The 27,159-nt window shown below is 40.9% G+C and overlaps 1 protein-coding gene across 1 annotated transcript in view; it reads left to right on the forward strand.

The window, feature by feature from the left end:
- Nucleotides 1-27,159, forward strand: part of BRSK2 (BR serine/threonine kinase 2) — a gene marked incomplete at both ends in the record, with an annotated part of 323,936 nt that overhangs the window by 257,715 nt on the left and 39,062 nt on the right. The window contains 4 exons of the mRNA XM_082318936.1: nucleotides 5,818-5,849; nucleotides 11,356-11,520; nucleotides 12,249-12,346; nucleotides 17,486-17,636. Coding sequence (XP_082175062.1) covers nucleotides 5,818-5,849; nucleotides 11,356-11,520; nucleotides 12,249-12,346; nucleotides 17,486-17,636 — 446 coding nt within the window. The remainder of the gene's footprint in view (nucleotides 1-5,817; nucleotides 5,850-11,355; nucleotides 11,521-12,248; nucleotides 12,347-17,485; nucleotides 17,637-27,159) is intronic.

Raw genomic sequence — 27,159 nt, forward strand, 5'->3', positions numbered from 1 at the left:
CAAGGTCCCAGAGTGACAAACCCCCACTCCTTTTCTTGATCAAAATGAAGCTCTTATTTCCTTAGGGAGGAAAAAAAAAACCAGATCGGATAGTTATTGACAGGCACTAACCAGTGAATTGTGAACAAGAATTTGAAATAAAATGTATTCAAGAGCTGAGAGCTGGGAGGAAAAAAGGATAGCTCTTTGTTATTAGCTGCAATTTTATTTTCATTATTTTAGGGTCTCTCGGTTTGCTGTCCCTGCTGCTGTCACACTTCCCTTTCTGTGCTGTTAGCGTGCTGGTTGCTTGGATTGCCAGGCAAAAGGGAGCTCTTTGTTTACCACACAGGAGCTGGGAATATATAGTTCATTTTGAGGAGAGATCTGAATTCTATTTTAGCTGTGTCCTGTGAAAAAGGGTATAAATATGGGTTTATTTGGAAGCCTCTATTCCTAGAAAATATCTCACTTGAATCAATTTGATATTTATACAAAGATCTGAGCGAAGTTGTGGCTTGGGTACAATAAGTACAGATGTAGCTGTTACCAGTACTGATCATTTGCTCAATATCTCACTGGTGAATTCAGCAGAAAAATACAGTGAAATGTAGGGTCACTAGAGTTTTTTTCTTTCATTTTTCCCTTCCCCTCTCTGCTTTGTTCCTTTTTTTGATTTGTATCTCTTTTCCTTTTCATCCAACTGCATTTCCCTCCCTGCAGTAATTGCCATTTCACAGCACACCCACACCTTCCCCAGTCCATCTGTTAAAATGATCAACAAAAACGGAACTAGCATTCACGTTTAACTGTCATCATTCGGCTTCAGTGTTAGAGCTTGAGAGGATTAATGGAGAGGAGGGTACTCAGAATTATTGTTGCTGGCCCTTTCCTGCCTTAAGAAATAGGCATTACCTTTCTTTGTATATGAGTCATTTATGGAAAGAAGACTTTATTATGTCTTAGTGGAATATTGTTCATGTTCACCATATATTATGTAGCCTCGAGTATGGTTTAGTGGGACGTCCTTGACCACTCTCCTTTACTGGGCCTGTTTTACTAAACATGCTTTAAAATAAAAGAATCCGTGTTTTTCTTTCAGTAGACTGCAAAAGTCGATCCTAGCTGCTGGTCCTGATATTTCTGACTACCCATGTTCAGGAAAGATGAAATCAAATAAAGAATGAGTGCTAAGGTGGTCAGCATTTGAGAGAGCCTGTCTGAATAGCACAGCCTGAAAGAGCTCCACTTAGTCTACACAGATGATGTCTAAGAAGGGTTGTACTGGTTGTCTGCGTATTCATTAGAGGTAATTACCAGGGAGAGAAGGATTATTTAAACAAGAGGAAGATACTGGCACAAAAACAAATGTCTGTCAAATGGCCTTACATGAAAGCAGGCTAGAAATTAGAAGAAGCATTTTAGCCATATTAGTGGGGTTCTGGGACAGCTTTCTAGTAAAAGTAGTATCAGGAGGGAAAAGTGAACTAGTTTTAAGTTTGAGAAGGTTTATGGAAGAGAAAGAGTGCTCAGTACCTGCAGTACTGCAGGATGAGGTTTCTTTTAGTTATGTGCTCTTTAGAAAGGGGATGGTTTTTTCCTTGGAGTTTTCGAATGATTCAGCATCTCTGCAGCAGAGAATTACAGCTCCTGTAGTGGAATCCATTTGCATTCTTAGCTGATATTTTCTTTTACAGAAACACAAAGGCAAAGGGGGGAGAGTAAGGAGCTTTTGAGCCACTTTCCTTTGAAAGTCGGATGAGCATTATTGAAACTTTGTCTGTGGAGCAAGGTGGATCAGAGCAGATATGGTAGAATGAGCTATTCTGATAAAGCTGTTACTGTTCCAGTGTTGACATTTTATTCCAGAGTAGAATGACTTGTCTTCCATGTTGAGTGTCCCAATAGTCTGAAATACCTGTCCCTGAATATTATCCAACTTAAATTACACACATTTTCAGAATCTCCTCTCTGCTCTCTGTTTGATTTTGGTTTTTCTTGGGTCTAATGTATGCTAATGACGGACCACAGCATCTAAAAAATGTTAAAAAAATGAACAAGGGAAAACACACCCTGATTCCTTCTTCATTTTTCTAGAAGGTCTTATGGTAAGGTGCCTATCACATCATTTAAATTATCTCACTTCACCACCTGTAGAATGGAGGTAATTGTCCAGCTGATATATTTATGCTGTAAGCTTTTGGCTGCCAAGGGCCTATTCATGCACCATGCACATAGCACAGTGATACCTTGCCCTTGTCAAGGTCCCTGGAGGCTGCTATAATATGGCTGCTACTACTGACACAGATAACGGTTTTACCAGTGCTGTTTGCACTGCCAGCTTGAGTCCTTTGGTCAGGAAAAGCCTCCATCTTGACATTATGGAGTAGGTTTAAATCTCAGACTAGAGGATCTTCTGAATGAAAAAGATGCATCTGAGGTGTGGGTCGATTTAGTGCACAGATGGGTTTGAGACTGTTCCCTTTCTGGACAGGGAAGTTTGAAATTTGACATGAGTTCAAGCCCAGAAGCCCTCATCCATATCCACAGACTTTGAGAAAGTTTTTCTTCAGGTCAGAACTTTTTAGCTTGGCAACCGCTCTGCTGAGATCAGTGCCGAGGATGTAGACAGCGCTGTCTTGTTTTCCATCTGCCTGTCTGTCTCCATCTGTTGTTCCCTGCCTTAGAATTCAGACGTAAGCTCCTTGGGGGAGGAGACCTCTTTCTGATGGGCTTGTACAGCTCTGTATCACAATGGGTCTCTCGTCTGTGAGTGGGGCTCCTAGGTGCTACTTCGGTATACAAGTTTAATGTACGTTGGAAGTACTTTTACGTAAAACCGTGATAAAGGAATTCCCCCTCTCCTTCCATTACAGCATTTTGCTTGCAGAAGTCTTTCCTCTGACTGTGCATGTGCAATGGATCTGAGCATCTTTTGTTGTTCAGAGATGGCGTCATGAGACAATTGCCTGCAGTGGCTAGGAGGTATTAGGAAGCAGCATTTTTACAGCTTCCATAAAATGGCATTAAATTTGGCAAACTCATGTGCAAACAGCAAGAAGAACCCTCAAATGCCTTCGTCACTTAAATGCATTTAAACATTGTGTTTAAAGGAAGACAGGAGGAGTGAGATTAGCTCCCACTGTGTATCTCCCTCCCCTGCATTGCATAGTAAAAAGCATACAGACTTCTCCTTGTCAAAACCAATCGCCCTCCCATAACCCTCCTGTCACTTTAATGCAGATGAAAAGCAACAAAGCATTAATTAATTACCTTTAAAAAAGCAGTGAAGATGTTGGCAGCAGCAAGCACACTTGTAATAACATTTCAATGCGATTACATTTGAATCAGAATAGAAATTGGTTCTGTAGAATACTTTTCATATCTGGGATATCCCAGCGTACTTCACAGCAAGGTTTTGATGTGGATTGAATGGCAGATGTGTAGGTAAACAGCAGCCACGAGAGCTCTCGTACACCTTCAAATGTATATCAAGATGCTACAGGGCTTCTCTTTCAGAAAAATGCTATGGGTTCGTTAGCTTGAAGGAGATTGATCAGTAGGGATGGGCAGAAGGGATTTCTCTTTGACATCTTCTCTGAAGGAGCCCAGAGGTTCTGTGACTAAGACGTGAACTGGTGACCCTCCTTTCTTCCCCCTCTTTGACTCAGAAAATGAAGTGCCGTTGTCTGCTTTGCCATGGCATTTCTGCATATCACAGGCACAAAAGAACAATGTGACCCATGGAGACAGAAAATGCAGCAGGAGAAGCAAGCATGAAAGAGGCTTGGACATCGCTTAGCTGTATCATCTGCATCTTGTCTGAAATCATTAATGTCTCTAACCCTCCATGTGGTGTATATCAAATAGTGAGTAGATATACATCTCATAGGGTGGTTTTACCAAGCAAAGGAGGTACAGTACACTCCTTAGCAGATCCTCACGGTACTATGGACCTGGTAAATAACCATGCTAAAATCCTGTCCCATGGAAACTGTATAAAATAGACTCTTCTTATGTTCTGTGTTTGTACCTCAGCTTGCAAAGAACCAGGAGGAAGAGAGCTGTGTCTCTAGGCTGTTAGGACAACACCCATAATGTGTATCTTACGTCCTTGAATTAAGCTGGTCAGGGGAGATGGCAGCGTGTCAGGAACACTCCACCTTTCTCTTCATAGTGCAGGGATGAAAGGACTACCTAATGGAAGGGGAATTGTGATGAAGGGGAATTATTGTGGCAGAGCTGAGGCCACAGCTGGAAGCTGTGCAAGTCTGCCCAGGCCCGTGGATGTGTCTGCTGGGGGGCATTGCTGCTCCCAGCACCTGGGCTGGTTAGAAGACAGCTACATATGCAAGAACCAACTGCACCTCTGGTTGCAGTGCTGATACAGTCTTGGTTTTAAAGGAGGCTGTTTGTCTCTTGTACTGATCCCTCCAGCCTCCTGTCATGCTTTCCTAAGCCGCATTCCCTTGTTTCTTTGTTTCCAGGAAAAGCCCTGTCTCACTTAAAAAATGATCTCATATACAGCCGACCTCAGATCTTCCTGGTTTCCCAGGCACGGAGCTGTTGTTCCATAGCACAGAGGTCTCTGATTTCTTGCTCTCTGTGGCAAACACCTACTTTCTTTCTCTGAGATTTTGATGTTTGACTGCTCCTCTCCCCCTGCCGCCCCCTCCCCCCCCCCCCCCCCCCCCCCCCAGTTCTCATTATCCTGGAATTGAAGTGGAAAGTAATAAGAGCAGGACAGCTGTCTCCGTTCTTCCTGACCAGTTTAATGGGTCTGTGATTTCATCTTATAGCTGTTAGCACTTGAATTTCCTTCCAGCTTTCCCCTGCCTCTCACCTGTGTGTTGCACAAACACAAGCCTGTGTGCAGTGAGTGTGCATATTGTTCTGCATGTACAAAGGTGCTTCATTAGAGGAATATGAGAAATATTGTCCGCATAATGAATAATCCCATGGCATCTATGAAAAGTTCTTTTCTACTGTGATGGTGCTTCAAAAAAACCAGATTAGGAAGGTTCTGCTGTAAGTATGTCATATGAACAGTTTGTTCTCTCTACTGTTAAGAGCTTCTCTTGGAAAAAGGGTGTTGCTTTCCCCCATGCTTGCGGAAAACATGGTCATCGTGTAACATTTGCTGGGATCTACCTTCCGTAGGTGGACAAGGCCACTGTTCAGCTTTGAGCAGTCCTTCATTAGATACTAAAATGCTCATGCGTGAAACAAGAAAGAAGGAAGTAAAAGAAATTTGCAGTCTGGTGTTCAGGTGTTGGAACAATAAATGGTATTATTTTGACATAGAATCTACTTGGTCTTTAGATTTTAATGATAAATGTGAAGCCAATCAAGAATGGGTCCTGGCAGAAGGTCATTCACACATGCACAATTTATTTTGTTTATTCACATTATCTGTTTGACTCTATTTCTATTTTCTTCTCTCTCTTTTTTTTTTCCCCAAAACAAAACTAGAAATGAACTTTACGTGTAAAGAATCAGCTATTATGCACACACGGAAAGGAGCATTTTGCTAGCTTCAGTTACGGCTTAGGAAGGAAAAAACTTAAATTGCCAAAACACTGGCCTGTGAAGCCTTGTACTTATGTGTTTTCCTGGGATTTGCTCCTGACTGATTCCTTATGTCCAGAATTATAGTCTCATTTCCACTGGGATGGGTGAAGATGAGCATGCTCTTTATGCAGCATAAAGTTCCTGTTGTTTGCACAGATCCAGCTCTGGAATGTTGGACTTACTTGAATAGGCCTTGAATAAGGATGTCTTGTGGAGTTACCTTTTCTGTTTTACAGCACTAATTCCTTGTTTTCTTTTCCTTTACAGCTAGAACATATTCAGAAACACATATGGTATATGTAAGTAACAGTTTTTTAATTCACTTTTGCATGCATTTTTATTGGTTCTGTTATGGGACATGATATTCTAGTGATGTCTGAGGAGAGAAACTGGAGTTTGAAAGCAGCTTTCACACAGGTGGAGACAGGGACAGAGGACAGAAAGGCATCTAATTTTTTTTTTTTTTTTTCTTACCCTTTGCTACTCATATGATTTCATCTATATATATATCAAGCCAGGAACTTTTTATACAGTGGCTAACAATTGTTTGAAATAAGATGTTCAGTCCAGCAGCTTGCTGTGTTAAAAAGATACCTGCGAGTGATCAGCAGAAAAACCCCCAGCTAACAGCCATATTTAGTTTGCTATCCAAGTGCTACAGACAATCTCTTGTAATACCTTCTTGGCAAGAAAGCTTTCGTTTGTTCCTTCTTGGCATCTTGGCTTTTCTCTGAAGTAGAAACAAAAATGATTATATTGATAAGTAAGCACCTGTGAACAAGAGCTTTTCTGTCTCATAATCCCTACTCCTTCTTCTTCACAGCAAGCTAAGAAGCTGCTTCTGACCTTGTAACCTGTTGATGTGAGAGTAGTTCTGTGACTTGATTAAAAGCAGCAGTCTGCACAGTGAAACAGGAGGTCTGTGAGAAAAATACCCGCCTGTCTAGTGGTTTGGGTATAAGGAAGACTGATGACTTTTAAAAGTAACCTTGCACTTTGTGTAGCCTTAATAGTATTTCAAGAAACCTAAGTAAATAACTTTTTTTTTTTTTTTAATACTGATGATAACCTAATCAAACTAAGGAGAATACTTCACATATTGAACAAGGAAATGATGGTTTGATACATGCTTCTGGGGGTCAGTATACCTACGGGTTCCCCAGGTGGGTGATAAGGAAAGTTCTGCCATCATAATCCTATCATTGCTCTTGGGAAATAGTTGAGGATGATATGAACTGATATTTAAGCCTGTCACCAGGAGGAAAAAAAACCCTTTGTTTTGATTTGTTTTGTTTTCTCTAATTCTATCTTATGGACAATGTTCACTTCTAGATTTATCTGACTTCTATAGGACCTGAGGGCATTCAGTTTGTTCAATAACATGTTTTTTTCTTAGTTCACCTGAAATGGTGGCAGGATTCTGCCCATGGCTTTTTCATGCTCTCTACAGTTACCAGTTGACGTGGCACCTTTTTAAACCAAAGAAAGACTAGAATGTTGTTTGCTGCAAGTATTTTTTTTTTAAACTCTCATGGATTAATGTAGGAGAAATGGAGGGAGGAAATCTCTAACTGTAATCTCTAAAATACCCCTCCTATATTGTCTTACTAGCAATTCCAGAAGTAAATGCTGTTTACATCAGACTGGATAGCTGATCCCCTTTGTTTCTTCATGGAGTGAAATCAGCTGACTTTCTCTGTGCTTTGATCAGAACTGGAATAGGAAACAAAATGTCATTGATCACTTGCATTATTATTCTAACCCTCCTCAAGAATTTTGCCTGGAAGTTTTCACCTGTTGGAGGACTGTTGTCCCAGGCTTAAATGCACAATTAGGCAGCTGTTATTTCATGACTTTATTCTAGATTTATAATTTGAAGATTTTCTTCTTTGCAGACAGAGACATTTGAACATTTTCATGTGCTTCTTGATGAAGGTCAGACTCTCTGATGATTGATTGACACAGAAAACAGGTTTTTACCCCAACGGAAATGGCATCTGGGGCTGTTTTCAGAAGTGGAGACTGAGTTTTGCAAAAGCAAGTCTCCCCTAGACTCCCAGGGTAGTCAATGCAGAGAGAGAAAGCCTCTTCCAGAAGTCTGTTCAGATTGCCTAAAATGAAGTTTCTGCTCAAAATAGCTTTTTTAATGAGTCACACTCTCTCATTTTTTCTGTACTGGCCATGGATTGACCTAAGGAGGTTAACCTCCTTTGGCTAAATTTAGTCTGTGAATAACCCTGCCAGCTCCAAAACTCAACTGCTTTCATCTGGTAATGTTTCACAGCCTCTTTGCATTCATTTTGCCTGGAAATATTGATGCTGACAGAGAAGGAGGGATTATAAGTGTTTTACTCTATGGCTGTTTTGCTCACATCTTTCATTTTTTCTTTATATCATGTAACGCTACTATTCTATGTAAAATCTTCATTCTTTGTCATATATAGGTTACTGACCTGAAAGTTGTACTCAGAACATATAAGTGATTTCACTTAATTCTTCAAATAAACATTAAGGCTACTGTAAAACTGAGGAAAAGATTTAATTGCAGACTAGGCAGACAGAGAAATAGGTCTTGAAAGTTGAAATCATGATTCACAAGCCTAAAAAAGGAAAAAAGAAACCAAAGAGAAACCTTTCATCACCAACCTCCAGTTCTTCTTGCTCTCCCACCCAAATTAATTTAGTGAGGGTTTTTAAGCCTTTTTAATTGAAATCATTTATTTTTACCTCAAGCACAGGTTATCATAAATCAGCAAGTAGACAGCTGTTATTTTCACATTTTTTTAATAAAGCAAGAGAGCAAATAAAATTAGCTATTATGGTAAATACATACTCCTGTAACACTGAGTTATTGCCCTAATTGTGAAGGCACCAAATTTACTAAAATCAGAAAAAGAGTAACTGTACTGGTTCTGCTTTGCTTTGCACTGATGCAAATGTGCATCTCGGTGAGGTTCACGAGGGGATTTCATGGAGAGACTGAAAAAATCCATCCTGGTCTAGAATCACAGCCATTGTATGCACTGATCCTCACAAAAGGGGATGGGTTTTAAAGCAGCAATTACATTCATGCGAGCCTTGAAAAAATATACGTGATTTGCAGTATTCATCGTGTGACATTGTTTGATGTCTATGTGGGCTGAAATGCAACAAATTTGTCACTCTCCGCTAGACTGAGAATGGAACAGGCAATACAGTCATGCCATCCACAGCCCAGACCCAGTGATTTTCATTACCTGAAGCACTGAATTGCATTGCCAAATGACGAGGCGCCTCTTTGCAGATTTTGCTTGTACCTGATGAGGAGGTGTGAAAATTCCTGACTATGAGGCTGACCAGGTGCAGGGCGTAAGGAAAAGCCACTTTTCAGTGCACCGAAGATGGTAAACTGTGCTCTCTAGAAATGGCTCTCACGCTGATTGATATAAAAGAAGCTTGCAAGTGATATTCTGCTATAGACTAGGGCAACTAGTAGGAAACCCATTTTTTCTGGAAATTTTCATAAACAATAATTCTTTTTAATCTCTTTAAATTACCTTAAGGACATCTGCTTGTAACACAATGAATGATTAATTAAGTCAATACTTTTTAAAAGTGAACTCCAGATCATTAAAAACCAGAAACACTCAGCTGCTGTTCAAAGGTCCATCCTGCAAGGGTTTATCTTAATGACAAGGTCATCGCTGGCTTTAGTAGTACAAGGTTATGATGTAATCATTGCTTATTACTTGCCGAGAGCTAGATCCTGATCCTAAGAGGTAGGAGTAGTTACCTCTTAAAGACAGGGCACTCAAGGAATAAGGTATTTCTTTAGCTGAACAAAGATTTTTGAATCTAGCCCTTAGATTCAGGACCACGGTGTCATTGCAGAAGAAACAGACATTTCTGCGAGACTCCAAGGAGGCGTTGGAAGCTGTGTTTTAGTGGTTTGACACACAAGAACGAATCCCAAGGAGCAGATTCTGTCTCTGTCCTGTATATTCTGTTTCCAGTCCCCTAAACTGAATAAAACTGAGCGGGGTGTGTGTGAGCGCTCAGTGTAAGAGAAGTGGGATGTGACCCATGTTGTCGTGACTCATGTAACACACACCAGAGTCTGACTCCGTGACATACATCCAGGAAGAGCTGAGCACATTTTCACTGCTTCAAGAGAAGATAAAATGAAAATTTCCAAGGGGTCTTTCTGCAAGTGATGTCCCACAAACATGGTTAACAGAGCAGATACCTCACAACTACATTTCAGGTTGCTTAAAAATAAATTGCAAGTAGCACCCAGCAATCTCCTGTGATTAAGGTGTAGCATGTAACTGTCCTGTTGCAGCATCAGAGCCTTGGCTGCAATGACTTAGTATTGCCTTCTCACATTGGAGGAGATAATCTGCATTGGCTCTCTTTTGGTACAGTGGCTGAGACCTTAAGCTCATGTGTATGATCCTACCAGAGCTGCTTTCTAAACTACCCAAGAAAAATTAGATGCATTTGAATTGGAGATCCTTTTTCTATGTAGATACTTGGATAGCTCAAATCTGAGCCCAGCACATTTTAAGCTGTGTGAGTAGGTTCACAAGTTGTGTTCACCTTATTTCTGCCAGCATCAAAAGGAAGAATCTCTTGCCCAAACACAGCCCCATAAACAGCAACTGCTGACATCTGATGCAGTTTAAATATTCCCGATTCCTGTTGCCCACCCTGGGAGCCTGGAACCAACAGTCACACATTTATATCACATAAAGGAAAGGGAGGACCTCACCCACCGAGTAGGAAAACCTCGACATTGCACAAAGCATCCACTGAGAAACAGCAAAGATTCAGGGTAGACAGTTTCTCCAACCAAAGTATCACCACTGCCAAACCCAGCTCTTTGGGTGGATAGAGTTTACATAAATTGCTCACTGCCTACCTAAATAAAATCAAAGGATATTCAGGGTGCCTGCAATATATATCATTCAGTCAGTAATAGATACCCTGACACCTTGACCTGTTTCTTGCAGTCAGGGCCTTCAACTGCAATGAATAATCAATACTTCCTGAGTCTAGTGAATGGGATGCGGTAATTATGCAGGAAGCCTGTGTTAACTACTTTTAAAAGAGTAATATGCTCTACTGCTAATGGTGTATTCCTAGGTCTGCCACTGACCTCGGGTATCACACTTGGGTCACAGTTTTCAAATTTGCATGTCTGAAGAGATTGTCGTATTTGGGCGTGTAAACAAACAGCCTGGTTTCCCCAAAAAACCTTTAAAGTGTGTCAAGTGTGGACCTGAACACTGTGGTCTCTTAATCACATTGGAAGCTTTAAAGAAAGAAACTGCTGCAATGCAGTTTGTAATCAGAATTGGTGAAAAACAGTGACGGTTTGTTCACAGCTCCTTCTTTGAAAGAAAGAGAATCATTCGGCTTGCACTTTTCAGCCTGATAGCCTGAGGTCTGACCTGTTGATGAGACAGCATCTCGAAAACTGCATAGTGTTTTATAAATGTTTAGCATTAGGATGCTGAACAGCTGCTTAAATTACGAGGGCACTGGTAAGTGAAGCTCCTACTGCCTTTCTGACCGAATGCAGACATTTCTCATTAAAGACCCAAATCCACAAGGTGCTGGTCACTCTTAGCCTTCACGGCAGTTTCTTCTGAAAGGAATATCTGTCTGGTTGCAAGCTCTGGTCTCTCAGTGGGAATTTAACAAGCTATTTCCATCTGTTGCTGCAGGCTGTGTTTCAGAGTACGGGTTCATTTGTGACTCATGTTTCTTTTCTCTCCTTCTCTCCCTGCCCCCTTTCTCTCTCTCATCTTCTTTCCTCTGCAGAGGGGGTAAGAATGAGCCAGAACCAGAGCAACCAATCCCTCGAAAGGTGCAGATTCGTTCTCTCCCTTCCTTGGAGGATATTGATCCAGACGTGTTAGATAGCATGCACTCGTTAGGCTGCTTCCGTGACCGAAACAAACTCTTACAGGACTTGTTGTCAGAAGAGTAAGCACTTGCTCAGTCTTAATATCAGTTGGGTGTCCACGGGCTGGGATGCTTATAAAACTGGGGAGAGGCAGAGATCACTTTAACACGTATCTCGCTGTGAGGGACCAGTAGCAACTTCTCACCCTCTGGCTGCTCATTTGCTAGTGAGGTGTTGGGAGCAAGCACTGAGCCTTTCTTGCACTGTGTCAGAAGCTCACAGCATGACCAGCAATGGAGGCATGGTGCTGTCTCTTCCCTTGTTGCCAGGCAAGGTCACTTCCTGAAAAGACGGGCCATGCAGTCTGAATGGGGACGTATCATTGCTCTTAGCTGTGTTGGATATGCCTTTGTTGGCAAATTTTTATTTATTTCAAGCTTACGCCTGAGAGCTGGCATATTTCCTGAGGTGTTAAGAGAGACACGTAGTGGAAAGAGCATTTAGAGGCTCAGGAGACCTGACTTGCTGCCACTCTTGGTTTGGGCTTCCTGTGGACATGATACCTCATCTGTCCTGTGCCTCTATTCTGTGTGTGTAACATGGGAATCATATTTCCTTTTCTCACTAGCTGTTTGTTGGAGACAGCAAGATTCTCAGAAGCTTTGTGGGTTGTGTATCTAGCTGGCAGGTATATGACCATTTCCAGCTTATTTAGAGTAACTATAACTGTTTGTTTGGTGAGAAGGGTTTATCTACATGTTGATGTTTTTTTCTCTTCAAATTTAAAGACTTTTCTTCTTTTTTTCAGAGAAAACCAAGAGAAAATGATTTATTTTCTTCTGCTTGACCGGAAGGAGCGGTATCCTAGTCATGAAGATGAGGATCTTCCCCCTAGAAATGAAATAGGTACTACAGATATGATCTCTGTCACCATGAACCCATCTCAACTAGTTCCGCTTCACCTTTTTTTTTTTTTCTCCAATATATAACCAAACCCTAGCATCACCGTTACGTTCCCTCTGAGACAGTGTACAGCATTGGTGAGAATCCTCAGCCTGAGGCAGGCAGGTCTGTTCTGTGGTTAAACTCGAAGGCTTCATTTTTCAGGGCATGTCTGTCTCACAGTGCAGTAACATCCAAGTTGGTCTTGAACCAGATCTTAAAAAATATCATGTGGACCCACAAGCTGGATCTATGCAAGCAGATGAGGTTTAGAAGCAGTATAGTCCAGCAGCAGAATTTTCTAATTACTGATCTACCTGCAGTACTGCAGAAATGCTGCTCCTGGACTTGAGCTAGTAAGACTGTGTAGCATTGCATCCCTACGGAGTTACATATGTACACATTCTCTTTTCTGTAGGTAAATATATACACTATTGAAAGTATGAATAATATTACATACCTGTTTATAGTACATACATCAAACGCCCATGTTTTTAGACTATCTTAGAAAGATCTTTAAAGCTTAATATGCAGTAAGATAATATATCTTATAAAGCTCTGGTGATACCACTTTATTCCTGAAGAATTGTTCATTAGTATTTTAGGGTACTGCTGATCGCCAAGGTCTTCACTAATCTAGACAACAGGAAAAATGCTTCCCTGAGGAGCTAACTATATAAGTGACTCTTGCTGTGCAGAGTGACAAAAGTTTAACTAATAAAGGATTAGTCACTTCTATCAATGACCTGAAATAGCACTTCTACATAGTAGTGTTGTGATTTCCAGGTATTGTATTTCAGCACTTTGAAGGCTAGAAGCAAAGTGCTCTTTATTTTCACTGGAAAGCCTGGAATCTCCCAAGCCTACAGGGCAGTGGTACGTTGAACTGTAAGTTTGTTAATACTCCATTGAATTATTACCTTATCCAAGTTCCAGGCTCCAGGCCCTATAATTTTGCAGGAAAATCTCTTCTATGGGAGAAGAGATGGAAATTCTTAGTCAACACAGTAATTTTTAAAGTCTTCCCTGGATGGATCTACAGAGAGCATGTTAGCAGGGATCCTGATGAAGATAGGTAGATGTGCCAACTGCAGGTCCTGTGGTCAAAAGCCCCTTGCTCAGTGCAGTTTGTCATCTAGCACTTTACTAATCAGCTTTTGACTCAAACAGATTATCCTGCAATGTAAGGACACCGTCATCTTGTTTTAGAAATGCTTTTGTCTTAAGAAGCAAGGTGACTCTAGAATCTTCATATCCAGCATGTAAGTGAATACGTAGCTATGCCCTAAATACATCATATATCTCTCTTCCACATGCCGAAGTATTTTTATGGTTTGAACTGAAATATTATGCTCTGCTCTTGTATTTTTTTGTACAAGGAGTGAAAATGTTCCCCAACAGGGAAACACTACTCTGAATGTATCATCGTGCCTCATCGGTACATTTTAGACTCTTTGAACATTATTCTTTGAGTGTTTGTAGGTTGTATTTCCTCTTCCACAGGGGGTTTCCACCTCCTCTGTTCCCAGCAGTATCTCTGAGAACATGGGGCAAGGTTTAATTAAGAGCAGTCATGCTTCTGATGAATATCTCATCATTAGCCATTAGCAATGGCCTTGCACAAACAAAGAAGAGCAGAGAAAAAGTAACAGATTTAATAATAGCAGCTTGAAGAAACCACATTCATGAGAGTTGTGCATTGCCTGAGCTCTTGCCAAAAAAAAAAAAAAAAGTACATCTCAGAGTTTTTTGCTTTTTCCTCTTTCTTTGCATGTTAGGTCTCAGAAGGGATGGATGCAGGTAAAAACATGGCCAGCTCAGACTAGCGCTCTCATCTGGTGTCCCTTTTGTATGTTTCAGCTATATAAAGCTTTCTCAAAGGGCCAGGGAAGGGCCAGCTTCACCATCTTTTGAGTCCAGCTCCATTTTCTTTACCTGAAAACATAGAAATGAAACTTCTCGGTAAAATGAATGAATGTCAACTAATGTCTCCTTGAGAAAAAGTCTTTTGTGGGGTGGAGTTCCTTAATAAACCAGAGAACAAGAGATTGGGCCAGAATAGCCATATAGGATATAGATGCCTCATCCAAACTCAGAAGTTGAACCTTTATTTTCCACCTTCCAGATCAATGCCTTTATAATTGGATCATTACCTGTGTGATTCTCTCTTCCTCTGTAAAAATCCTTAGGAACAGCTTCACTTTTCTGATGTGAAATAAAAGGAAAATGCATCCCCAAAACTATCGCAGATCCAGACTAGGACTTGATTTTTTTCCCCCATGTGAAATATTTCCAGAGAGTCAAGAAGAGAAGGGCAAACACTGGAGGTTTTCCTATTTTTAATTCCTGTGCTTCTGCAAAATCTTCTACTGCTTTTATATAACACCACTTTAGTCTTTATGGCAGGATGGCTGTGTATTTAACTATTTCTTTAGTATCTTTAGACTTGACAGTGATGACAGACTCAGTGCCCTGTTGTTTCTTACTCAGACCCTTTTAAAAAATATCTACAATACTTGCTACCCTCAGTCATGTATAGTGCAGGATTGTAGCTGATTTTAAAGAGGAATCAAATACCTTTATTAGAAGCTCAACCACATTCATGCAAGTTTCTGGATGTATTTTCCATCAAACCTTTGTGAATTGCTGTTGTTGAATTTATTGGTGTGTTTCAGCACCTGCTCTTTTAGCTTAGTCTCTCTCTTTGATAGTTTAAAATACAGATTGGAAATCAATATCTTCCAGCATCTTGAGCAGCAAGGACTGATAAAAAAGAACCATGTAGCTTGTTAGCGATATTCTTCTCCTCCTTAATTGTTCTGTTCATTCCCTCATGGTCCCGCTGGCTACTGTCCTTCTCTCAAGCTTTCTCTTTCTGATGGTTATACAAAACATGTTATTCAACTCTTTAGTTAATTCCTCTTCAAATTTCTTTTTCCCTCTCTTTTAATGTCCACCTTATATTAGGCCTGTCACTTTCGTGTCATTCAGCTAAATTTCCATTTGCTAAAGTCTTCTGTTTTGAACATGCTTGGATCAAATTGCCTTTTAAAGTATCTGTTCATAAAATGTTTTTCTTGCCTTTTTCCATCTTTCTTGTTTAGACCATTATTAACAAACATTGATGCAGTCTGAGCTTAGTCATCTGCATTCTTTTGACATTAACTGCTTTCTTCATCTTCCTTCTTCTTCCTTCTTTTTCCTTTCTTTTAAACTGCACTCTTCCACCTTCCTTTCTAATGTCTGATATACCTCTGCAAAACTTGTATCAACTCTCTGTTTTTGATACCAAATGTAATTACATTGTCGTTATGTGTGCTACTTGGCTCTAGTCACCCTTCTGATACCAGCAGTTGTCCTGTGGGATGAATCCTTTCTCATTCTTTGAACTTGTTTGAAGAAGCAGGAGTTTGAAAAGTCTAAACCTTGTCCCAGCTTACTTTTGCCCACTTATACGTGTGCAGCTGAAGTCACCCAGTGTAACTGCTTTATTAGGTTTATCTCCCTTTGTTTTTCCCTTAACTTTATGCACTATATATTTTTCCTAATCTGGAGGTCATTACCCCTACTAGTATTTTCTACTACCTTTTTATTACTGGACGTAGTTTGAAATGGAGTGAGATACAACTGCTTTTTCTAATTAATTTTGAGCAGGAAAATCATTACTATTATTACAAAGAATATTTGGGTTATACAGTAATGGGGTCAGTTGTTATCACTAGCTCATTTGCATTTGAGCTGTCTTTGTTCATGTTCATTGTTTTGAGAATAAGCCCTGCCTTAAAGGGATCTTGTTCTAAAAAACATGGTGTGAGAGAGAGAAGAAACAAGCAAGTAGATGGGGGTGTGAGGAGGGCAGGATAATAAAAGTAATACCATCAGACTTGGCACTAGAGGTAGAATTGTCAAATGCAATAATATTACTGGTTTTACAAAGGAATCCTGGCAGAGGAAGAAGCCTTCGGGGCTGGGCACTGTGAACTTCTTTCTAACTACAGGGGTGAAGGGTGCCTTTTTTTACAGGTGGTGCACTAAAATTAAAAATGTGTCTATAAATAGAGGCAAGGAACTGAAATAGCCCAATCAAAGAAAATAAAATCTTTCTGTATTTTTTTTCTGCCTTCCTCCTTTTTATTGTTTTGATACCATGAAAGATGTTAGTAATAAAACATCTCTCAGCAGGTCTGCATTTGGTTCCCTGCTTCACCATGGAGGTGTGTACAGTTTGGCAGGTCACCTAGGAGCACTTTGTGCAGTGTGGTTTGGTATCTAAAGACTCTTTTCAGAGCAATTTAGGTGCTCCTCAGAACCTCAGTAAATGTTTGTCAGCACCTTTAGGAATGAACTGCCTTTAAATATCTCATTCTTATACCTCAGTTTTCACTCTGCAAAGTGAAAGTAGCAATTCAATACTTCATAGAAATCTTACACAATAAAAAGTGTAAAGCACTTCAGTTACTATAGCAGTAAAAGCTGTACGATGACCTCTGAGATAAATTTTAGTAGCTGTCATTGGAGATTCATCTCAGGTAGATGTTTAATTTGTAATGCTGAAGAAGGAAAAATATCAAGCAGCGGGGAAAACCTGAAATCTAATCTTAAAGATGCAAAAAAAGGGTATGTTTTCAGAGGAGAATGCAATTCTGAGTTCAGAGTGTACTCATGTCTCTGTGTCACATTTAATCTAGCTAGCAGGGACATCGAAGGCAAGCTCTAGCAACCTGAGTACATGTACAGGATCCCTAGATGGCTTATACTCTGGCTAACAGCTTGTGCTATAGCCCATGCTGTCATCTTGTTATTACTGTTATCAGCTTTGTAAGGTAATTTCTGCAAGCTATGCTATAGTTGTACCTTTATTTTACAGTGCTCATACATTCAGGGAAGTAGCAGCGCTCCTTCTCTCTGTAGATGGATTGCAACTTATGTCTTAATGTTTGTAAATTTGGAAGAAGGGAGCGACTGCAAATGATCATCTCCACCACAAAGATACCTGTCTCTGTAGGGGAGGTGCGAGAGTGAGATTGTTGAGAGAGGATTTAACCAACCTGCGTGAGGTAAGTCACAGCTTAATTCATCTGACAGCATTTTCTTTTCATAAAGATCCCCCCAGGAAGCGTGTGGACTCCCCAATGCTGAACAGGCATGGGAAGCGGCGGCCAGAGAGGAAGTCGATGGAGGTTCTCAGCGTGACAGATGGCGGCTCCCCAGTCCCTGCTCGCAGAGCTATTGAAATGGCACAACACGGACAGAGGTGGGTCTTTCCTTTACCCAGGAGTCCTGCCTGTCTGGGTTTGCTACCCCCTTTTATGCTATACATACAAAGGAGCTGCGGAGCTTTTCTATTCGCACCAGCACTCATTACAACTTCCAAGCACATTTGCAAGATGATCTGGCAGCCAGCAGTGCTTATGCACACAGGACCAGAAGTCCTGCCAGGGGCTTAAGGGTTCTGTTCACTTGCAGCTATTGCTCAAGAAACCACCACATCCTCTGGGCAAGATTCATCTAATCTCTTTTTAATTGTTGAGAACATAGGCATTCAGTCTAAGCTTGTGATACAGGCTGTCACTCTAGGCAATGGGGACAGATGAGGGCTTTGGAAGGTCTCAGATACATATGTCCTTTGTTCCAACAGTCTTAGCTGGGATAAATTACCCTCTGGTTGTTCCTCTCTGTCTCCATTGCCTACAACAGGAATCTAGATGACTATCTTGATTAGGTGCCCAGCTTTTGGGCACTTGAAGTTAAATGAGATAAACCCCACCCTCCGTGTCATCAGAACAGCTTGAATCTGGAAAGCCCTGTCCAGGCATCTGTAGATGCCTCTAAAATGTGCTGTCAGAGCCAGCATGCATCTGACCCACATAAATTACCACATGCCTGTAAAGTGATGGAATATGTATAATTTTGCCTCTTTTTGTCAAAGAAAGTGCTGGTCTTGTGGAGAAACAGCAGAGGAAAATGGTGTCTCCTCAAGGCAGGTTCTGGGAGAGTATGTGAACTGTGGAAGTCCACTTATGTGAACCATGGAAGTTGCTTCCTCAGTCCCTATGACTAGCCTAAGGGAAGCACGTTCATTTGGATTCACATTTGCATAAATCAATCCATATAAAAGAACACTGCACATATATGTGTGCTGATGATGCTGTAACTTCTGTTTCAGCTTTGTGACATGATTTTTTTGTTCAGCTGTTAAGATCTGCTCAAAAAGAGCCTGCTGTGCCCAGAAACTCCCTTTGCTGACTGAGAACTGAGTGAATAATGTGAAATAATTTCATGTCCAGAGGCCCCTAGAATTGCTGGAAAGTCTTGCTGGCAACTGTTACAGTTCTATCTACAGTGAGGAAAAAGTGGTGATTTCCAGAATCTGCTAGGACTTATTTCAGACTGAATATGTGGCCTTGAGATACACTGCCATAAAGATTTTTCATTGTAGTGTAGGTTGGAAACCTGTCTTGAATATGTGTTTTGGTTTGATGTGTGGTCTGGGTGAAGGAAGTGTTCAGGACAGGGTGTGCTCAGTGTTCCTCTTAGGCCTCAAAGTGATAAGGATGAACACAACACTGACAAACAGTTGCTCAGTCCTTATTCAGCTTGCAGTGTTTAATCTGGTACCGGGTAGATGCATGAGCCATGAAGCTCCCAGAGTCCGAGAGAGGTGAATCACCCCAAGGCTGGCTGTGAGTCGCAGTACTCTGCAGCTGTTTACAGTAGTGTCCAACTGGGCAGAAAAAATAGGAGGTGTTAGGCTGATCCCGAAGTTTTCTGAGCTGAAACCTTCTCTTCCAGCTCTCAGCTTTGACTTTGGATTCAAAAGTCTGAAGAGGCAAAGCTGTGTCTTGCTATCCAAAGTATTTCTTTTGCTTTTAAATGTCTCACTCAATTCTGCACATGAGGAAACAATTGAAGTCAAAAGGTCTGAGATGAGTTCAGAGCAGAGACATATCCAGGCTACGTATCAGTAAAGAAGGGCTTTGGCTCAAGGAGGAAGCGAAACCTGCCAGGCATAAACGAGGTACAGGGCAATGCATACCACAACTCAGGGCTAGACATAAAGGTGTGATTAAGGGTGGAGAAAGGGATGTAATAATACCATGATTGATGATGATGGGCTTGGTAGTGCTTGTTTTGGAAGGGGTTAAAGGGAAGATGCTATTTTACTCCATGTGTGAGCTTCCATAATTCATACCATCCACATCCACAGATGACAACAGCACATTTTGTGTTGCTGGCAGCACAGTCGTTTATAATGTGAACTGGCTTCATTAACGAACACCACTGCATGGGGATTGTCTGGGGACGATGCATTGCTGATGGGGCACCATCTGTCAGAACAGTCAGTAACAAAATGACAAGTGCCTTCCACCAAGAGTGGGGGATTTTTAATGGCTAGTCGCATATTATATTCCATGAAATGACCCACTGATGGTGGTTTTTACAGCAGTAGGGCTTAGATCCCAGAAGTGGATGCTTTTTTAAGAATGACATGTTTTGGTCTCAACAGATGACTATTCAGTGCTTTTATCCTACAATTCTAGGAAGACAGGGAGGTGGACCATGGAAACAGGTCTCCTGTTTAGACACAGATGACTTGTGTAAACATCCTGAGACACAGAGCCATTGCTTCTTTCTTGAGCTAGCAGAGATACTCTTCTAGCCAGTGGGCAGAACACACCCATGTGTCTTGTGATTTAGTCCTCTTTCCCAGTAGTAAACAGATGTTTGCCTGCATAAAGGCGATTTATGTTATAACCTCTGGTTTATGTGTCTGTGCTTTTGGTAACCATGTGGGGACCCTACAAGTGTCTGGTCTTGGCTTGTTTAAGGGCATATCTTTCCATTGAGATTTGAAACTTGGCAGCCTTCAACCTTACAGGCTGAGAAAGTATTAAGTGAAAAACATAGTCCTTCAACAACTTAGTTTTGGATAATGGAGGAGGGGAACTCAGCACAAAGGCTACTTGTTGAGCTTACAGACTCCTTGAAATGCTTGTGCTGACCTCTCCAAGTGTTCTGCATTGAGTCTTTGTATATGGCGAAGTTAGTATGCACAAACACCAGCCACCCTAAAACTGGTGACTAAGTTTTGTTAATTCTTGGTTTTGCCTGCTAGTTGTCAACTAAATGGGTTCATAATTACATCTTAATTGCTTCTGCTGTTGTGGTATCCACACCTCTCAGACTATCTGGTATTGCATTGAAATGTCAAAAGAAAAGAGGTAGGTTCTGAGCTTAGTTTAACACCAGCTAATTTGTCCCTTGTGCCAAAATCACACAGACTAGGAAGAATTCCATGGGAGCTAGAATCCCTCGGGGATATGCCAGAAATTTTCAGCAGCTCTGCTGTGAGAGTCCAAAAACTGTTCTAAAATGGGCTTCATTAACTATTCATTTTCTTCTGGTTATTGAAGTGGATAGCTTGCATGAAAGATCAGCTAACATTAGGAAGCAGTGTTCTGTGAAACAGTGAAGCATATTACCAGTGAAACATATTACAGAGAGCTGCCCCTTTAGCAAAGCATAGGGAATATTGCTTCTAAGCTTCAGGGATTCAGACCCAAGATGATAAAGAAGGGCATTTCTCTATGCACTGAGTACGGGGAAGAGAGTTGGAAGTAAGTGGTAATGGACCCTACAAATTAGAATACAAAATGGATTACTGTTCCTCTAAGAGGCTCTATGGCCTGATTTTAACTTTTTCACAGATTGTGCTTAGTGTTGAGGTCTTCTAGAAAAGTCTGAGTAATGAGCGCTTTGCAGTTTGTGCCTTCAGGCATGTTCTATTTTCCCTCGACAATGTGACAAAGTAGATGGTACCTGGGTTTTCAATTGGATAAAGGAGAGCAGGGTTTACAAGTATGTATGGGGGAAGTCATCTTAGACCTCAGAAGTCAGGGGAAGATAATGAACTTCAGCACTGTGTAGGCTTGAGCCATAGTTGGAAAGTAAAAGAAAGATTTTTCAGAGCATTGCTTAAAAAGGGGAGGATGGGTTGGGGGGCTGGGTGTCCAGCATTGCTTCAGGTGACTCTCTTTTATAAATGTCCACACTAGTAACTCTGTTTTCTCGCTTTGTTCCTGCCATAGTAAAACAATGTTCAGTAAAAGCCTGGATATCTCTGAAGCCAATCCCAAATTCAACAAAGAAGAAAGGTATAAACACTGACAATATGTTCCTCTCCTCTACCTCACTGCTGAGACCTTAAAGATGCAGTACTTACCTTCTCCTTGTGGGGACATAACTGTTCTCTCTTTAGAGAGAAACAAAGAGGGTGGGATATTTACAGCCCCACACCCCATATATTTTTGTACAGTACCATTCATTTGAGGCTATCCCCAATGCAGCCTGTGACTGTACCAATGTTTTCCCCACTAAAATTTCATCCTACTGCTACTTCTGGTTCAGTTCTGCCATGAGTGATGATGCCCAGGGTAGAAGACATATTTGCTAAGACTGCTTTGGGAAGGATTGTAATATAAAACGGTAGGAAAGCCCAGAGTGCTCCACTCCCAGCACTAGGAACAGCAGCACAACTGAGGCAGTGACAACAATGGTAGGAAACTTTGGAAACCCTGTCTGACAGAACAAAATATTAAGTGCCTGTAAGTAAGAGACAAACTCCTTAAGACTAACCTGGCTGCACTAGAGAACACAAGAGGAAAAGATGATCAAAGATAGGGTTTTTGGAGGATAATTCCAATCTAGCAGTTCAAGTGACAGATGGTGAAGAATAAAGAACAGAGTAACTCCCAACTGTGAATAGAGGCACAATGGAAGACATGCAGGACACCAGATTTAGGAAGTTTAAGTGGACTCATGTGGGTCCATGAACAAAAAAAAAAGTTTAGACATTTGGGAAGGTTTTTAGTGGACATGTTGTTCCTAAAATTTCGGTCTCAGAGGAAGAGAATTTTTCTCTAATGTTAAAAGCTGTCATCCCAATGGGTACTTCTTCATCAAAATGTAATCCTTATACATTTTGGGCAAAGACTTAGCTTACCCAAAGGTTAGGAGTGTTCCATATGATTCAAAAGGGGGGAAGCAGTGGGTTCCTTAAAGGAACCTGTGGACTTTCCATTTCCCCTTTTAATAGAAACCTTTCTATTTAAAGATAAATGTGGTCTTTAAGCCTCAGGAGACTTGCAGGATGTGTGAGGGACAGCCCCTGTTTTGGCCTTTTGCAGACTGAGGCAGTCCTTTGCAGGCAGTGTTTCAAGTCTTGAACCTGCCACAATGAAGAACATCATGCATCTGCAGGAGAGATTGTGCCTCACATGGTGTGTAAAGCACCCTCTTTAAGATGCCAAGATAGGGACAAGCATTGGACCTGAACTATTAGAAACCTCTACGTTTCACAGCCATGAAGAAGCAGTGGCTATACAGTCTTTAGTGGCTGAGCTTTCCTGGACTGTTACCATAGACATGGAAATTCCTGTTCCTTTCTCTGATTCCCCCTATATGTAAATTCTGTTCTTGAACATGTGGCGCTTCTTGCATTACAAGTTAGTCTGAAACTACTCTGAAGATGAGCTTTTCCACAGTAATTACAAGTCAGGTTCAGTAAGAGAAATGCAGAGGTTTTATCTGTGACAGGAGAAGGGTCTTTCAGCAGATGTTCCCAGCACCATTCATTGTCCCTCTGTTCTTCTCTAGCAGCTGCTACAGCTGTGTTAGGAGCAGAGGAAATGGCCCTTCAGTAGCCGCTGGGGGAATTTCTTAAATACACATGGGCATTTTGTATACCCTCTCAAAGGCGATATTTTTCAGAGTACAGGAAGAGAAGGTTAGGGCACTGCACAAGGATCATCCAGGGTCCTTCCCATTGAAGGACCAGGCTGATTTCTGGACGATCACATTCGCTGTGGTCTTACCTCCCTCCCACTTCTAAGAGTTAGGATGAAGGACCTCAGTGGTGGGAAAGTGAGAGGACCTGGATTCTGGATCTGCACACAGCCACATGAAAGAAAGGGATAGGCAGCAAAGAGAACCCCAGCAAAATGGGGCCAGCTAATCATGGTGGCCTTTAAATTTTTGGCCAGTGTTTAATTATCCAATGTTATGATGTCTTTTTTAAAGGAATACTGCATCTTTAAGGGTCCCTTCCCTCTAGATGCACATGGTTGTCTTAGTAGCTGAGGCCACTGTCCCTTTCTTTTTCTTTTTCTTTCTTTCTGACTTTCTCTTTCACCCCCTCTTTCAGTGCTTCTCTTCTTCTGTATCTGGGTTGCTGCAGCTCCGTAGTTCACTTGCTTCAGTATTGTAGGGAATGCACATGTCTGCGCTTCTGGGTCTATTGTGTCCTGGGATTGTTCATTTTTTTTAAACCTCATTTCCCTCTTCCTTTTTCCTATTGTCAATTTGCTTTACATTCTCTTTGTTAACCTCTTCAGTACCTTCCCTGTTGGGAAAATGACTTGAAAGAAAAATTAATCAACCTTCTTGCACCCATTCTATTTACATTTTAATATTCTGCATGCGTGAATATGGGTGTATTTTCTGTATAAATATACACACACGTTCCAATATACAATGGGTGTCAATTTGCTCTTCTCAATTACGTCACTGTAGATAGATTTGTACGGGTACAATTGAGGACAGCATTTGCCTCTAAATATATACATATATATGTATTTGTATATATATGAATTAGATCTTACCCAAATTTACACTCCAGGCCGAAATACAAATGGAGTGTCACTCAAACACATGAAAAAGAACTTACTGCAATGCTTCTTTCCACTTCTCTATCAATGTGTAGCACAACAGGTTTTTCTTTCTATTCTAACTATGTTTTAAGTTGAACTTTTCTCGACACTGCCTTGCGTTGCCCAGCCCAGCATTTGCAATGTTGATGTAACCAGAAGCATGGCTAGTTGCACTGAGCGGTAAACTGTGAAATCTACTGGGCATATATTAAATTTGGCATTTCTGTTGGTGACCGTCTTGTGGAGAATGGATTTTCCTCACTTAGCCAGAGGTAGCTCTGGCAGCTTGGGAGCCTGCTATTGAAAATGGGGAGAATAAGAGAGAGAAAGAGACAGAGAGGGAAAAAAGGGATGCATCCAAGTTGAAAATAATTTGGTTTAATAACACACCAGATTTTTTAAAATTTCTAATCTAATCTTTGTTAAAGTGAAAAGGTGGTGACACTTTCCTGAGTTTGCTTACCTGCACCCCTGAAAACTTAATAACCTGACTATTCTTTTTGATTTTGAATGCTTTGGTTAGTAGTGAAAAATGAAGAATACTGGAGTTTTTGATTGTCGCTAGGCTTCAAAGTCAACATGCCAGAGATTCATTCTGCTTTTAGAGCTGCTGTTTCAGACTCTTTTCAGCACAGCATTGATTTATTCTCCATTCACATTTGAAAGATTTTCTTTCCAACCTTTAAGACCCAGAGACTGAATTTATTTTAAATGAAAAATGAGATCCTGGAGCACAAGATGGCATCCACAGAGATAAGTGCTGGGTTGCTGAGCTGGTATGTTCTAGCTGATCTGAATTCCTGACTATAAGACCATCATGACTAATAAGCCAGTATCAAAGCAGATTCACAGCTTGAGCTACAATCTTGTACCCTGGGCTCCCAAGCTGGCTCAGAAATGCATGCTTTAATAACCAATATGTTTCACAGTTCATTCGTGGTAAAAAAAGTACTTCTTACCAGGCCAGCTTGGGGGACAGAGGGACACTACGCTGAGCAAACTGGGGACAAAAAGAACAATTTCCTTGATAACAGTCTGATATAACTGTGCCTTATGTAAGAGGCAGAAAAGAAATGCAGCATGAAGTATGAACCCCATTGCTCTGCTGACTACTTTAATTGGGATTTGGCTGGGAATTTTTTTTTTTACAGCCTTAGTATGTCCCTCTCCATATTCCCCAGTGCCAAAGTTGGGCGTGTCTGCAATATTGTGAGCAGGACAGAAGTTATTTTCTGGTAAATGAAACTGTCCCCCTAGTGTTCCTGGTCTCTGAAGATGTAGGCACCAGTGGCAATAATTATGACCGTTCAGTTCTCCGAACAGTATTTCACTCTGCTTTTCCTACTCTTCTCTCCACCTGCCTCCACATCCCTCTCTCTTTCTTTATCTCTCTCCCTATCTCTTCGTTTTCCCTTTCCGAGGATGGCGAGTGCTGATCCGTTGGGGTAAGCTCTAGTTTTGGATTATTCCTGTTGCGGGACCTGTTGTATCTTGTAGAGAAACTTTTCATTTGCACTTTACAAATACAATACATGCTGAAACACTTCAGTGAATGAGGCTTTCCATCAGGGAGAGAGAGAGAGAGATGTGGGAAGAAGCATTTTTGGTGCTTTTGTGTGTGTTTGTGTGCTTTTATGTTGGAGTCACACTCCATATAATTTACTTTTGGATTCTTCTTTGTTCTCTTGTTTGTCTCTATGTTTCAATGTCTGTGGGCACAGAGAACTATCCTCAGACACCGTGCAGGTACTAGGACACCTTCCAGGAATGAAACCCCCTTCTCTGTTTAGCACTTTTTGTATCTGTCTGGTACCCTCCAGTTAATTTTTATCCTAATTTGTCCTTTTTTTTAAGATGAAGCTGAATCCCATCCGTGTTATTAAAAAAATGCTGGGTATTCCCTCTCTTTTTAGTCAATGTTTTCTTAAGAGGTGAACAGATGGCCCTAGAGACAGATATATCTTCAAAGCTCTTTATTTTCAATAAAGAGGATATAGGTACAACTAGGAATGCAGTCATGCTTCAAATTAAAGTTCCGTTTATAAATACTTAACAGAAGGAGAATATTTCTTTAATAAATTATTTAATAAAAACATTGTAATAGATCACCACAGTCTACAGCAAAAGCTTATTGAGAGGGTACATATTGAGAAAGCTAATTAGCACCAGTAACATTTACTTCTCATGTTTGTAGCATGCTTCACTATTTATTAATTCTTTCTAAACCCTTTATAAATGGAACTTTAGTATAATTGGCCAATTAAGGAAGGTGGTGCTGTTTAACATCACCCTCTGTGTCTGTTGAAAGGGAGAAGAGGTGTGTTACCAACACCTGTGGTATTTTCTCTGTACTCTTTGTAAGGCTTCATCTTAGAAGCAGTTATTACCATGAGTAGACCTTCTGACTAAAACATAAGTATTCCCAGTAAGAGGTGTTGTAGTTAGCGTTATGTGCATGGTTGGGACTGTAAGACAGTGGAGTATCAAAGGTATTCTATTCATATTCCCTAGATCAGGGAGCAAGGAAGCACAGTTTGTATCTTTTGGACACCCAAGAGTAACAGTGATGAAATGTAGCAACACACAATGCCTGACTGCTCACCTGTTGCATATTAATTCAGGTCATTTTCAGGGGGCTCATACCCTGAAATACAGTTCAGAATTTTTTTGTTTTATTTGAGTGAGCAAGCAAAGAGGAGTATCAAATTCCACCCAAATTATGCTTGAAGCAAATAAGAGGTTGGCTGGATATTTTGGGATGACTTTCAAAACTACACATGGAATCAAACCAATTCAAAATTTCTAAGGCATTTCACCCAGGGACACAAGTCTGATGCATTAGTGCACGCTGCATGCATGCTGCAGGCTCCCCTTCTTGGAAGCATGGCTCCAGCTTGACCAGCTAAGAGACTGTATTCAGCATCCTGGTAAAACTGTGCTATGAAAGCAAGTTCTGCTGGGACTGCAACAAGGTACCAAACTCCCCTTTGATTGTAAGAAAAATTTCTGAGAGATGGTTATTCAAAGAAGAAACAAATGCCAAATCTGACCCAAATGTTTAATGCTGGC

Source organism: Platalea leucorodia (assembly GCF_965183815.1).
Source record: "Platalea leucorodia genome assembly, chromosome: 7".
Classification (NCBI taxonomy): domain Eukaryota; kingdom Metazoa; phylum Chordata; class Aves; order Pelecaniformes; family Threskiornithidae; genus Platalea; species Platalea leucorodia.